This window comes from Esox lucius, chromosome 7 (genome assembly GCF_011004845.1).
Source record: "Esox lucius isolate fEsoLuc1 chromosome 7, fEsoLuc1.pri, whole genome shotgun sequence".
Taxonomy (NCBI): domain Eukaryota; kingdom Metazoa; phylum Chordata; class Actinopteri; order Esociformes; family Esocidae; genus Esox; species Esox lucius.
The window spans coordinates 21200702-21214245 of record NC_047575.1 but is presented as its reverse complement, the minus strand read 5'-3'; the positions used below and the strand labels follow the sequence as shown (position 1 = coordinate 21214245).

General features: G+C 39.9%; 1 protein-coding gene across 1 annotated transcript; it reads left to right on the top strand.

Moving 5' to 3' along the window:
• The first annotated feature begins 3354 nt into the window (after positions 1-3354).
• On the top strand, positions 3355-6563 carry si:ch211-284e13.5 (uncharacterized protein LOC793850 homolog). The gene is made up of 3 exons (XM_010893476.4): positions 3355-4353; positions 4468-4830; positions 5405-6563. Exons 1-3 carry the CDS (start codon positions 3777-3779, stop codon positions 5977-5979), a joined length of 1515 nt encoding a protein of 504 aa, XP_010891778.1. The 5' UTR covers positions 3355-3776; the 3' UTR covers positions 5980-6563.
• The last annotated feature ends 6981 nt before the right edge of the window (positions 6564-13544 follow it).

The following is a 13544-nucleotide window of genomic DNA, read 5'->3' as shown; positions in this document are numbered from 1 at the left end:
ACCAAAAGTTGTTGCCTTCTCACCAAGCTGCTTGCCTATTGTCCTGTAGCCCATCCCAGCCTTGTGCAGGTCTACAATTTTATCCCTGATGCCCTTACACAGCACTCTGGTCTTGCCCATTGTGGAGAGGTTGGAGTCAGTTTGATTGAGTGTGTGGACAGGTGTCTTTTATACAGGTAACAAGTTCAAACAGGTGCAGTTAATACAGGTAATGAGTGGAGAACAGGCGGGCTACTTAAAGAAAAACGAACAGGTCTGTGAGAGCTGGAATTCTTACTGGTTGGTAGGTGATCAAATACTTATGTCATGCAATAAAATGCAAATTAATTATTTAAAAGTCATACAATGGGATTTTCTGGATTTTTGTTTTAGATTCCATCTCTCACAGTTGAAGTGTGATAAAAATGGAATGCTTTGTAAGTAGAAAAACCTTCAAACTCGGCAGTGTATCAAATACTTGTTCTCCCCACTATATATTTGAGTATCATCGGCATAGCTGTGGTGGTTAATGTTGTTGTTCTGTAGAATTTGGCCCAGAGGTAGTATATAGAGATTGAACAGAAGCGGTCTGAGAACTGATCCCTATAACTCTGCATGTCATATCCACCCTATCAGATTCATGATTACCAATGGTGACAAAGTAACTCAGGCCATTTAGATAAGATCTGAAACAATCAAGGACTGTCCCGGAGAGTCTTACCCAATTTTCCAGCCTATCCATAAGTGTTCTATGATCTACAGTGTCAAATGCTGCACTGAGATCTAACAGAACCAGAACTGTTATTTTATCAGAATCAGTATTCAGGCGTATATAATTTAATACTTTAATCAGGGCCATTTCAGTACTGTGGTGAGGTCAAAAACCTGACTGAAATTTGTGTAAGAGACCGCATGAGGTCACAAAATTGCTGAGTTGATTGAAGACAACCTTCTCAATGATCTTGGCTATAACATTTGATACAGGTCTATAGTTGTTCATTATAGATGAATCCAGTGTTCTCTTTTTTAATAGGGGCTTAATGGCAGCTGTTTTTAGAGACGTTGGGAAAATGCCTGATTGCAGAGAGCTATTAACTATTTGCTGTAGGTCCATTGTTATAGAGTTAAAAAAAGAAAATTAAAAGTCTGATGGCAGTGTGTTGAGACAGCAAGTGGAAGCTTTAAGATGTCGGACTGTTTCTTCTAGGGATTTTTGTTCAATTGTATTAAAATGCGACATAATAACCAAATGATGTCTTGGTGGTCGTAGTGACGGTACAGTGTCCTTGTTAGATTGTGTAGTTCTGATGTTCCGTCTAATACTTTTTCACAAAATTTTTCACTAAAGAAACAAGCAAATTCATTACATTTCACAGTGGACATAAGTTCTGATGCTATCTGCTTTATTGGGTTTGTAAGCTTGTCGACCATGACAAAGAGAGTGTGGGGATTGTTGATATTTTGGTTCCCGATAAATGTTGCTTTCTGGCCCTGCGTAACTCATTGTTAAAGCTGAGCATTGGTACTCTCATTAATGTACCTTTTCTTTAAAAAAAACAGAGTTTACTGGAACATTTGGGGTGATAAGTGATTCAAAAATGACACAAAAATGATCAGACAGGGCCAAGTCTTTAACCATGACAGAAGAAATATCGAGACCTTTAGAGATGACCAGATCTAGAATGTGGCCTTGAGTGTGTATACGCTCTTTCACATCTTGAGTGAGATCAAAAGTGTCAAGTAGTGCAAGAAGTTATTCTGCATTATGTACTGGTCTGTACTATTTTCTATATGGATGTTAAAATCCCTTGTAATAATAAACAAATTATAATTAACTGATATAACAGAGTAGTTCAGCAAAATCATCAATAACATTTGCAGAATATCGTGGAGGTCTGTAAATGGTTCAAAACAAAATTTTGGGGGGACCAAAATACAGAGGTATTCAAAATAAATAAAATGACCTAGTGTATTTTCTTTGCACTGGAATGTATCTTTGAATAGGGCTGCCACTCCTCCTCCTTTCCTACCATTTCGACACGTATTCATATAGCCACATTTTTCGGGTACTGTCTCGTTAAGAATTGCAGCACTAGAATCTTCTGTTAGCCATGTTTCAGTGAGAAATATAAAATCTAGGTTGTAGGATATTATAATGTCATTTACCAAGAATGGCGAGAGATCTGATATTAATCCTATCCTGACTAGGCTCTTTTAGGGTTCATCCCCACCTCCCACCTTCATCAACATTTGGGTCTGTCTACCTGCTGCAGAAATAAACTGCAACACTTTGTACAATCCGCAAACAGGGCAGTCGGCTGCCATCTGCCGTTTACCTAGGTCCTACATGACTCTAGAAAAGGGCTAGAAAGAGTGCAGGCAAGATTATTGCTGACAGCACCCTCCCTGGTCACCCACTGTTCCTTATTCTACAGCAGGCAGAGTGCAGCCAGACAGTACAGGTCAAACCTGACCAAAATATCCTGCTACTTGAAAAGTTTATTTCCTTGTGCGGTGGTCCTATTAACCGCCCATCTGCCCAAAAAAGACTAAGTGTATGCCCACCACATCAAGCCACCTCCAAATGGTTAACTATTCATCAAACATCTGCACTAAACTGCTTTTAAATCTCTTTTCATCCCCTTATCTAGACAAATGCATATGTCCAGTATCTGTAAATCAAATTTATTTTGACCCGAATAACTTCATTGTAAGAGCATGAAGCACATGTTCAAAAGACTGCTTCTTATTTTTTTATCAATAAAATGTATTACACAACTAACATAATTTAGACATCAATTATTACTTATATTGTGATCCAGTTCTGTAACGTAATTCTCTTCGTGCCAAGTGGAGAATATACTATAGAAAGTCCATATCATTAAGCACATTGTCATTATTTTTCAAAAGGAGGCCAGAAGACTGATTTTAAATCGAACTTTAACCTTCAACCTGGTGCTTAACCTTATGGACCAAAACGTTAAAATTGAACTTTATGGTTGTGGAATCTGACTTAGATTCCACAAACCTGAGAAAACACGCTCAATCGTAAAGGTTGATGTCAAAACGCACACAAGACAGTCATCGCTCAGCGTTGTGACCACTGGGTTGTGACGTACCGTTAGAGCAAACAGAAAACCCAAGGGGTTTTAAGTGAGCAGATGGCCAACTAAGACTCAACCAGAGTTTAACATTGCGTTGCTCTTCGCTCAATTTACTTTACACAACTTGACAGAATACAACATGTACCTTGTGTTTTCTGAATGGTTGTTATTGTATAAAAAGTATATAGTCACATTATCTAGCATGTATCCTCTAATAGTCAAATGATCTTTTCCGAATCCAGAAGTAATATTTTCCTTGTGCAAGCTACATTTTCAAGGTACTAACACTGGTTGGCCCTAACCGCACAGGAAGCAGAAACTTCCGCTTCGAGTCGAGGAGAGATGCGACCTGGAAAACATACTAATTGTATTTAAGTGCAATCTTTAAATTATCGTTTTTAATTTATTTTTGACTATGTGGGTACAGACGAAATGCTTGATTTACTAGGTAGCTAAGGAAAGTAAATAAGCGAAACGACGGCGTTCAGTCCGAGACAAACAAAGGCAGAGTCAGCGTCATTAACAAAACTAGTGCTGCCAACTGTGCGGGCCTTCATTGAGTACATAGCCAACGTACTATTACGTTAATTCGCCTGGCTAGCCGGTTTACATTGTTTGAAATTATCTCTGGACATCAGTATTTTTCCATACTCATGACTTTGGAGGTCAGAATTTGACGAGGGTAACACGAAAATGTCGGCAAACTTGAGTCCTCCAAACACTGCCTTAATAGCAGAATTATCTTTCTCATTTCAAGATGAATTGACTGCTACTATTCAAAATGCATTAGGAGTTGCAGTGGAGATAGCGGTGGTTGAGGTTACAAAACTGGTCGGACAAGTTTTAAGGGACGTGCGGGATCAAATGCACGAGACACTACGGGACAACAAGTCACTAAAGTATCGCTTGCAAGCAGCCGAACTTGAATTAAGTGCAGCTCGAGGAGAGGAACGTCAAGTACAATCAATAATAGGATACCAAGCCAGTACTAATAGCAGAATCCAACAAGTTCATCACCAGCTGAATTCTCTAAACGTCTCACAGACGACAATTGACTCCGAAAGAGAAGCGCAAGGAGTTGAATCCAATCAGTCTCTTACTACAAAAAATGTTGAGGATCGTTTTGTAGGATTTGAATCGGAAGTTGCTGATAACAATGCTTATCTTAACGAATCATTTTGTGAAATCCGTGAGGATGGTCGTGTCTGCACTCAAGACATTAAACCAGATGTATTAGTTGAGTCGACCTTAAGTCAAGGAGATAAAGCTGGTAAGTTGGATTGTTATTCACGTCTGTTATACTTATGTTATTGTCAAATGTTATTTAAGGTATAGTTTCAAAAATGCCATAAAGCATGGATTCCATATAATTATTTATTTACAGGGACTAAAGAGGAGGTTCTCTCAAAGATGTATCCAGACAACCATGATGGTGCTGAACATTTTAGTAGAGCATGCACAGATACTATCACAGGACATGATGGATCAAGGGACCATGCTGATGTCCATCCCTTCCCAGAAGCTACCACAAAGAATGCAGAGGTGAAGTGTCTGGTTGAGGTGAAAGTCGAGTCTGCAGACCTGGGTTGCAGTCGGAACTCTGGTCCCCATACAGGAGAAGACAACTACTGTCCAGACAGCCTCTCTTTAGCACAAACCAGGCTACTTGAGGATTGGAGGCCAGAAGCACTGCAGCTTCCACACAATGATCCAGACTCATTCACTCCCTCCACCAGCCACTCTCTATGTAAGTCCATTGCTAAGGACCAGTTTCCAGTAAATTCAATTGACGGTATTTAGGCTTAGATTAGTTTTAAAGGGCTAATCCAACCCAAGAAACAATTATGAAACTCCATCTATCCATTTGAGGAAAAGCTGTCAGTAGGTAAAACCAAAAATGTTTTCACAATTCAATTGTTGGATATGATTACGGTACAATTTTTTAAAGGGATAGTTTGACCTAAATTCATATTTGGGTGAAATTCCGCTTACTCAGAGTTTTTGCTGGAGGACCATGGAGTCTTTTTTCATAACAAGCCATTATTAAATTCAGTCCCAACCTGGAATTAGCATTTTTAGCATGTTCCAATTTCATTAATTGAAATGTGCTTACTGAGCCACAACCTACTCCAAAATACTTCAAACTAAGACTGCTGGTGTTGTTTACCTGAAATAACCTTGCAGTGTTGTATTCCACAAAATAATTTTTTGCAACGTACCACGTTTGCTAACTTGTAACTATGAGAAAAAAGTTGATGATGATAGATATCAAGCAACGGATCCATTACCTTTTTTTTTTCTTTTTTTTCCCCCCTATCTAGCGGACTCCCCCATCTTCAACCCAGACATACCAGACTTAGACATCCTATCATCGTCTTCAGCTGCGGGTCATCATGCAGGCTTTGGTAAGCAGCAACAATATCCAGCCAGAGACGCTGCTGGAGCTTCGACTTCTCATCAGATTTACAGCCCTCAGACCAGTGAAGGGAATAATCTGGCTGCAGCACCGCACATTTGCAAGATCTGTGGAGAGAAGTTCCATCTATCTGAAGACCTACGGCGACATCGTAGTCTCGTTCACCCAAAGGATATGAATAAGCTCCCAAAGCGCAACCTTTACCCTCCCGGGCGCAGTCCCTACCACTGCTCCTTGTGTGGTCGAGACTTCAACCGCATGGAACACCTGAAGATTCATCAGCGTATTCATACTGGAGAAAGGCCTTATGCCTGCACCGTTTGCAATGCACGCTTCCGTCACTCTTGGGCCCTTACAAGACACTTCCGTATTCACACAGGAGAGAAGCCCTACACGTGCACCCAGTGTGACAAGACTTTCCGAAATTGTGGGGGGCTGCGCTTTCACCAACGCACTCACTCAATGGGAGGGATAGGTTGATACATCTTCATGATAGACTAATGATGGAAAGAATGTGAACATGGAAACCACTGATAATATACAGTGAGTGAATGAAAATGTTTAATGTAATCTATTAAACCTTACTGTAAATCCTGAAAAAAATGTTGTCTGTCATTTACTGAAATGAACGGAGACATTTTGGGGTAAAGGATGCAGAATTTGGATTGGAGCGCAGTTGGTGTGGCAAACTCAAAGGTTATATGCATCACTGATAGTGCTCAACTTGAGCAGGAGCTTACCAGTGCAGATTATAGGTACCTCCAATTTTTGAATGTTTGAGCTGCTTATAATTTTATGGAATATTAGCACAAAAGTATTAAGTTGCTCCAGCACCTAAATATAAACAGTATCTGCACCCAAAATGAGTACCAGCACCCATTCCAGTGAATGTCAAGCACATATTTTTTATTTGTAGACATGTGGGGCTTGAAGTATCCAGTAAAATATGACAATCTGTTCCCAGTGTATTAAAATCAGCTGGTGTAAAATTGCTTATTTTAATGTAATCCCAAGAAGACCCAAGGTGATTGACATGATTCTGTAATAAAACTTGACTAAACAAATGTTGTCTTATCTCATGCTGGAGGCATTGTCTTGAACAACTGAAATACATACACTGAACAAAATTATAAATGTAAGAATTTTGTTTTTGCCCCCATTTATCATGAGCTGAACTCAAAGATCTAAGACTTTCCTTACGTATACAAAAGGCCTATTTCTCTCAAATATTGTTCACAAATCGGCCTAAATCTGTGTTATTGAGCACTTCTCCTTTGCCGAGATAATCCATCCAACTCACAGGTGTGGCATATCAAGATGCTGATTAGACAGCATGATAATTGCACAGGTGTGCATTAGGCTGGCCACAATAAAAGACCACTCTAAAATGTGCAGTTTCACTGTATTGGGGGAGTCCGGGGGGAGGGGGGGGTATCTGGTGTGACCAGAGTTAATCAGGTTGTTGATTGTGGCCTGTGGGATGTTGGTCCACTCCTCTTCAATGGCTGTGCGAAGTTGCTGGATATTGGCAGGACCTGGAACTGGATATTGGTAGGACCTGGTCGTATATGCAAATCCACAGCATCCCAAACATGCTCAATGGGTGACATGTCCGGTGAGTATGCTGGCCATGTAAGAACTGGGATGTTTTCAGCTTCCAGGAATTGTGTACAGATCCTCGCAATATGGGGCCATGCATTATCAGGCTGCAACATGAGGTGATGGTCGTGGATGAATGGCACAACAATGGGCCTCAGGATCTTGTCGCGGTATCTCTGTGCATTCAAAATGCCATCAATAAAATGCACCGGTGTTCGTCGTCCATAACACGCCTGCCCATGCCATAAACCCACCACCACCATGGGCCACTCGATCCACAACGTTGACATCAGCAAATCGCTCACCCACATGACACCATACACACTGTCTGCCTCCGTGAAGAGAACACCTCTCCCAAGTGCCAGACGCCATCGAATTTGAGCATTTTCCCACTCAAGCGGTAACGACGACAAACTGCAGTCAGGTCGAGACTCTGATGTGGTTACACATGGTCTGCAGTTGAGAGGCCGGTTGGATGTACTGCCAAATTCTCTGAAACTCCTTTGGTAAAGAACATTCAATTCACAGGCCACAGCTCTGGTGGACATTCCTGCAGTCAGCATGCCAATTCCAAGCTCCCACAAAACTTGCAACATCTGTGGCATTGTGCTGTGTGATGGAACTGCACATTTTAGAGTGGCCTTTTATTGTGGCCAGCCTAAGGCACACCTGTGCAATAATCATGCTGTCTAATCAGCATCTTGATATGCCACATCTGTGAGGTGGATGGATTATCTCTGCAAAGTAGAAGTGCTCACTAACACAGATTTAGACAGATTTGTGAACAATATTTGAGAGAAATAGGCCTTTTGTGTACATAAAGAAAGTCTTAGAAATTTGAGTTCAGCTCATGATAAATGGAGGCAAAAACAAGTGTTGCTTTTATATTTTTGTTATTTTTTGCCTTTACACTGCATTTTCTAACAGGAGCATGACTGCCACCTACTGTACTAATCTGGAAATTCCTTATTGATTAAGTTTAAGGACTAAACTCTAAGGCTGTGTATAAACATACGTGTGTTGGTCTATATGGCCAGAATAAATTTCAAGTGCCACTGGGTGAATAACTCTTTACTTTGGGTTTAGAGCACGAAAGAGATCCGTAGTCTTTCACTTCGCTCCTCCGAAGGTTGCATCCTTTATAACCAAGTGGCAATGTACAGTCATGGAATTTGGAGGATTAAATGTAACACCGGTACGCAACGGTATATCACCAATTCCCTGTTGGTTGCAATTGCAGCATCATGTCAAAATGACGTTCTACCTGCTACAACAAAAATACTTCAAAATAAACATTTTCATTTAATATTTTAATTAAAAATAATTTAATTAAAAAGAGCGCGCGCGTCGGCCATCGAGATTTGAACCTAAGCGTTTAGTTATGTTTGGACGTGAAGCAATCGCAAACGCTCTTTTAGGTTAGAATAAAGCTGGGTACTGATGCTGCATTCGAAACCAAGTGGTAGTGGGAAAACAGTAGTTGGATGCATTTAAATGCTTTGAACTGGTTGAGAAATGCCACCCTGGCAAATTTTCTTCAAACCATATCAATCGAAATGCAGCTAGGCTTGCAAATGAAATAAAATGAAAACGTAACCAGCTGCAACAATATATCCCATGTTTGATGTAAATAATTGCATAGTGCAAATGTAATATACCCAGATAATGACGTCTTGATGTGGTTACCATAGTGCTGTCTTTGTAATGGCCGGAAGCACGGATAAAGCGGTTCAGATGGCAGGATTTTTATTTAAATTGGGCAAAGGGGCTAAATAGTTTTAATAGAAAAGGTCACTGTAATTATATGGATTTAAATTAATCAGAAAACCCAAAATGTGTGTAGTTTTAGTCATTGTTCTTCGGCCTGGTACCACGCAAAACAACAAACCTCACTAAATGAAACGGTTAGGGATGCTGTGCAGCCCATATAAGCCCAAAACCAAAATGGGGGGTGCAGGGCATTGTCCCCCGGAACAAAAAAATATTTTTAACAGCTAAAAGTATTATTCTGGTGCACCTGAATATTAATACAAAAATATGTTCCAAGATTTTGTATGAAAAGGAAAATAATGATCTGGACAAAAACTCCAGCCAGCAGTAACGTTAGCTAGCTAGAAATATACATTGTAAATCAGACAACAACTTTTTACTTGTACTTGGGATGTTTTAATTAAATCATAAATAACACTGGCCTAATGTCTACCTTATGTCTCTTTGATGGTTTCATCTTGATGCTTAGAAACAAATTGGCTAGCTGGCTACATTGCCAAATTCAACGTTGTTAGCTGCCAGTGTCACTACTGCTAGCAGTACTGAAGTAAACAGTCCGTGCATAGGATGGCTTTCACAACATGAAATCTAAATAAATAAAATGAGTGCAATCTGAGTTCTTATTCAACTTTATTATTTTCATTTTCAGCAGTAGGAGTAAAACACTAAGAAAAAAAACAGCCGTGACGTTGAAGAACAAGTTATATGCTAGATTTTATGTTTGCCAATGCTTTGCTCAATTTTGAAAATTGACCAACCCTGGTCTCATTGCATATGCTTCTATTGTGTGACAAGGGCGCCTTTTACACTGTCTTTTGGTTTTATTGTCCTATTAGTCTACATGTGGTTTATTTCACACCTGTTATTCCCTGTGTCTAATCTTATTATCACATTGTCTTTTATGCCTTCCATTTCACTAATTTTTGTCCTTCTAAATAAAGGGTTTTGAGCTACATTTTATTTATTAAATGTTATACGCTATACAAATGTATTATTATTATTAATTCCTTATTGCACACACACACAAACACTAACTAGTCTGTGTAGTGTCTTCAAATGTCCAGTAGATATTATTTATACACAGTGAACATAAACTGATACTTTAACCCTCTAAATATTTTTACAATGGCATACTTTGAATACACATACACATCTTTGAATGGCACACTAATGTGTATGGGGAAATTACACAAAACACATTTAAATAATGGGTTGATTTTTATATTCCACTGACAGAGTAGGCAGGTTTTTACATTTAGGATGATGGAGTATTTTGCTTTGTAAATAATATTATTATAATTATAACAATAGTTATAATAAATATCTAGCCTAGCTAGCTACCCATCTGAGTGGAATAAATCAATCACCAAATCAGTTATAGAGATGCATAAGAGTCATATAAATGCTCCAAGGGAAACATAATACACTCACCTAAAGGATTATTAGGAACACCATACTAATACTGTGTTTGACCCCCTTTCGCCTTCAGAACTGCTTTAATTCTACGTGGCATTGATTCAACAAGATGCTGAAAGCATTCTTTAGAAATGTTGGCCCATATTGATAGGATAGCATCTTGCAGTTGATGGAGATTTGTGGGATGCACATCCAGGGCACGAAGCTCCCGTTCCCCCACATCCCAAAGATGCTCTGTTGGGTTGAGATCTGGTGACTGTGGGGGCCATTTCAGTACAGTGAACTCATTGTCATGTTCAAGAAACCAATTAGAAATTATTCGAGCTTTGTAACATGGTGCATTATCCTGCTGGAAGTAGCCATCAGAGGATGGGTACATGGTGGTCATAAAGGGATGGACATGGTCAGAAACAATGCTCAGGTAAGCTGTGGCATTTAAACGATGCCCAATTGGCACGAAGGGGCCTAAAGTGTGCCAAGAAAACATCCCCCACACCATTATACCACCACCACCAGCCTGCACAGTGGTAACAAGGCATGATGGATCCATGTTCTCATTCTGTTTACGCCAAATTCTGACTCTACCATCTGAATTGTCTTGACCAGGACCACACCCCTAAATGCATTGAAGCAACTGCCATGTGATTGGTTGATTAGATAATTGCATTCATGAGAAATTTAACAGGTGTTCCTAATAATCCTTTAGGTGAGTGTATAGCTTGAAAACTTATCAATTGGATTCACAAAGGCAAAGTATGGTCTTCCCACTGTCTTTCTGTGCATAGCCCATGGCCGAGTAGCCCGGCTCTCACTTGGTGCCCCGGACTTTAGGACTTAGGGTGTGGTTTGCGTATTGACGCGTTACGTGGTGTGAAAATGCGGTATATTGTTCTAATCGAAAGGCGATGTGTATCGTTTGCTTTAGGCTTCTTGTAATGGTTTTTATCCGATCTAACAAACAGATCCCTGATAATATCAAGAAAATTAAGCAACAGTAAATGGAAGCAAAGTGTGCAAAAGGCTGTCCTGTTCCCCTTTCCTCTACCGAACGTTCCCCCAGTCCATCCAACATTGCCTCCTTGTTTTTGTTGAGTGGCACTGTTTCTTCGACCTCCCCACGGGAGCCCCTTCTGAAGTCCTTGGTACCAAATGTATAGTGGAAACAGAAAACTCTGGAGCCAACATTAGCATAAATCATTGGTGTAGCCCTGGTCCCGAGGTAAAGCACCAGTGGAAACACAGCATTAGCTTGCTAGCTAAAGTCAAGAACCCTCTTCTTCACCAACCTGAGTTTGTAACGTTAGACTCATCTGCTGCAACAGCTATAGTACAGGAGACAATTTGTTTTCCATCTCCTCAAAAAAAATTACTTTTATATTCGGGCTATAGCCCCAAATGTTTCATGGATAGCCCCAGACTAAAAAAACAACTTCTATATCCGGGCTATAGCCCGGATATACAATGTCTAACAATGCTATATGTACTACACAGATGAAGGTCAGTCTGTCCCAAATCATAGTATGCAGGAAATATGCCAAAAGAGCTCAGATGGTCCAGTATTTCCGTTGGATTTTCGCAGTTTGCAACAGTGCATGCTTTCTGGAGTAATATTCAGTAGACCACAAAACCTTCCACGGTGTGGAAGTTTGCAAGGGTTCTCTCATGTTTTCAAGTTCACAAAAAACTCAGTTACCGTCACCCAGGGTCTGCCCTAGGCATAAGCGACATTGGTGGTCACATGGGTCCCCTGACTTCAAGTGACCCCAGTCCACTAGTGAGCCCCAGACCAATAGGGAAGAGGGGGCCCCAAATCAAATTTTTCTTAGGGCCTCCTAAAGACTAGGGCCGGGCCTGACATCACCTATATTGGTAGTTATTTCATCAATATCATTCACGTAGGAAAGAACGTTGTTGTGCTTTAATTACATTAAGTTTTTGATTTCGCCATACCTGTATTATCTTAGAAAATTGTCTGGAGCTTTGAGAGTGATTTAATCTCAATTGCATGTGGTCTCTAAGTCTTCTTTCACCATTTAGAAAGTAAGGTGAGAGTGGAGGGACCATCAAAAGATATTAAATTGATATTCTCCCTAGGAAAAAGGAAGCAAGCATATGACAGCTCTTAACATTTCACACAGTGCCTAAATGTTTTAGAGACAGACTTACTCAGTATCTATCCTTAGGCTGTCCAAAAATGGCCCCTAGCCCTTGTCCACAAGAGTCACACGTGTGGTGATCTACGAGTTATGTTATACTGGGGTAAATGTAGTTTGTCCATTTTTGTTTATTTTGCATGTCAGTTTACCTTGCTCAAAGAAAAACACAGCAGAGTGGTTTATATTTCTTTATTTTAATGGCCTCACATTCAACTGGATTAATTTAATAAAATAGAAAAGATCTTAAATAAATACATGTCAACTCAGTCACCATAAAAACCATAATTTTCCAACAAGACATTTAAATGCCTTGACTGTTATATTCTAATTATTCAAACACTGTATGTAATACAAATCTCTGATTTAATGCACTATATAATGTAGTGTTTACCATACTCTGAGTCATACTTGATGTGAAAATGGGCTAAATTATAGAACTGAAAAAATGGGATGGACAAAAACACCACATGGAAAAGGAATGCCACTGTGAAATAACTAAATCAGAATTACAAACGCAGCTACAGAGGTCACATTAGGTTGATTGCCAATTAGCAGTACACAAGTCTGCCTTATTAAAAGTGTTCTGGCAATTAGTACTTAGACATTTGAGTTTTCAAAGGAATGTGAGGCAGCTAATAGAGGCCAAATAGTTGGTGCCCAAATTGCAGCTGCATCAGTCATAAAAACTGCAAAGTGATTCAATGTGTTAAGGGGAACAGTCTTGAAAATCACAAGAGCATATTCCAAACACGGACAAATTGGATCAGCAAAGTGGAGAACAGTGGTCACAAGTCTGACTGACAGGGATAGACGGACACTTACATGATTGTTGATCAAAGCCCCAAAATCAAAGCCTTGAAAATCATCACAGATTTGAATCAGCACCTCGGTGACCCAGTTTGAACAGAACCTGTACATAATGAACTTCACAAAGCTGACATTTCAGAGAGGGCTGCCATTTGTTGGCTTGTGTCCAAAGCCAATACACAGAGATGTATAACTTGGTGTAAGGAGCACAAAATCTGGACCACTCAGCAATGGGAAAAATCTATATGGTTTAATGAGTTGTCTTAAATGTCGTCCTATGTTCTACATCTGGACGGG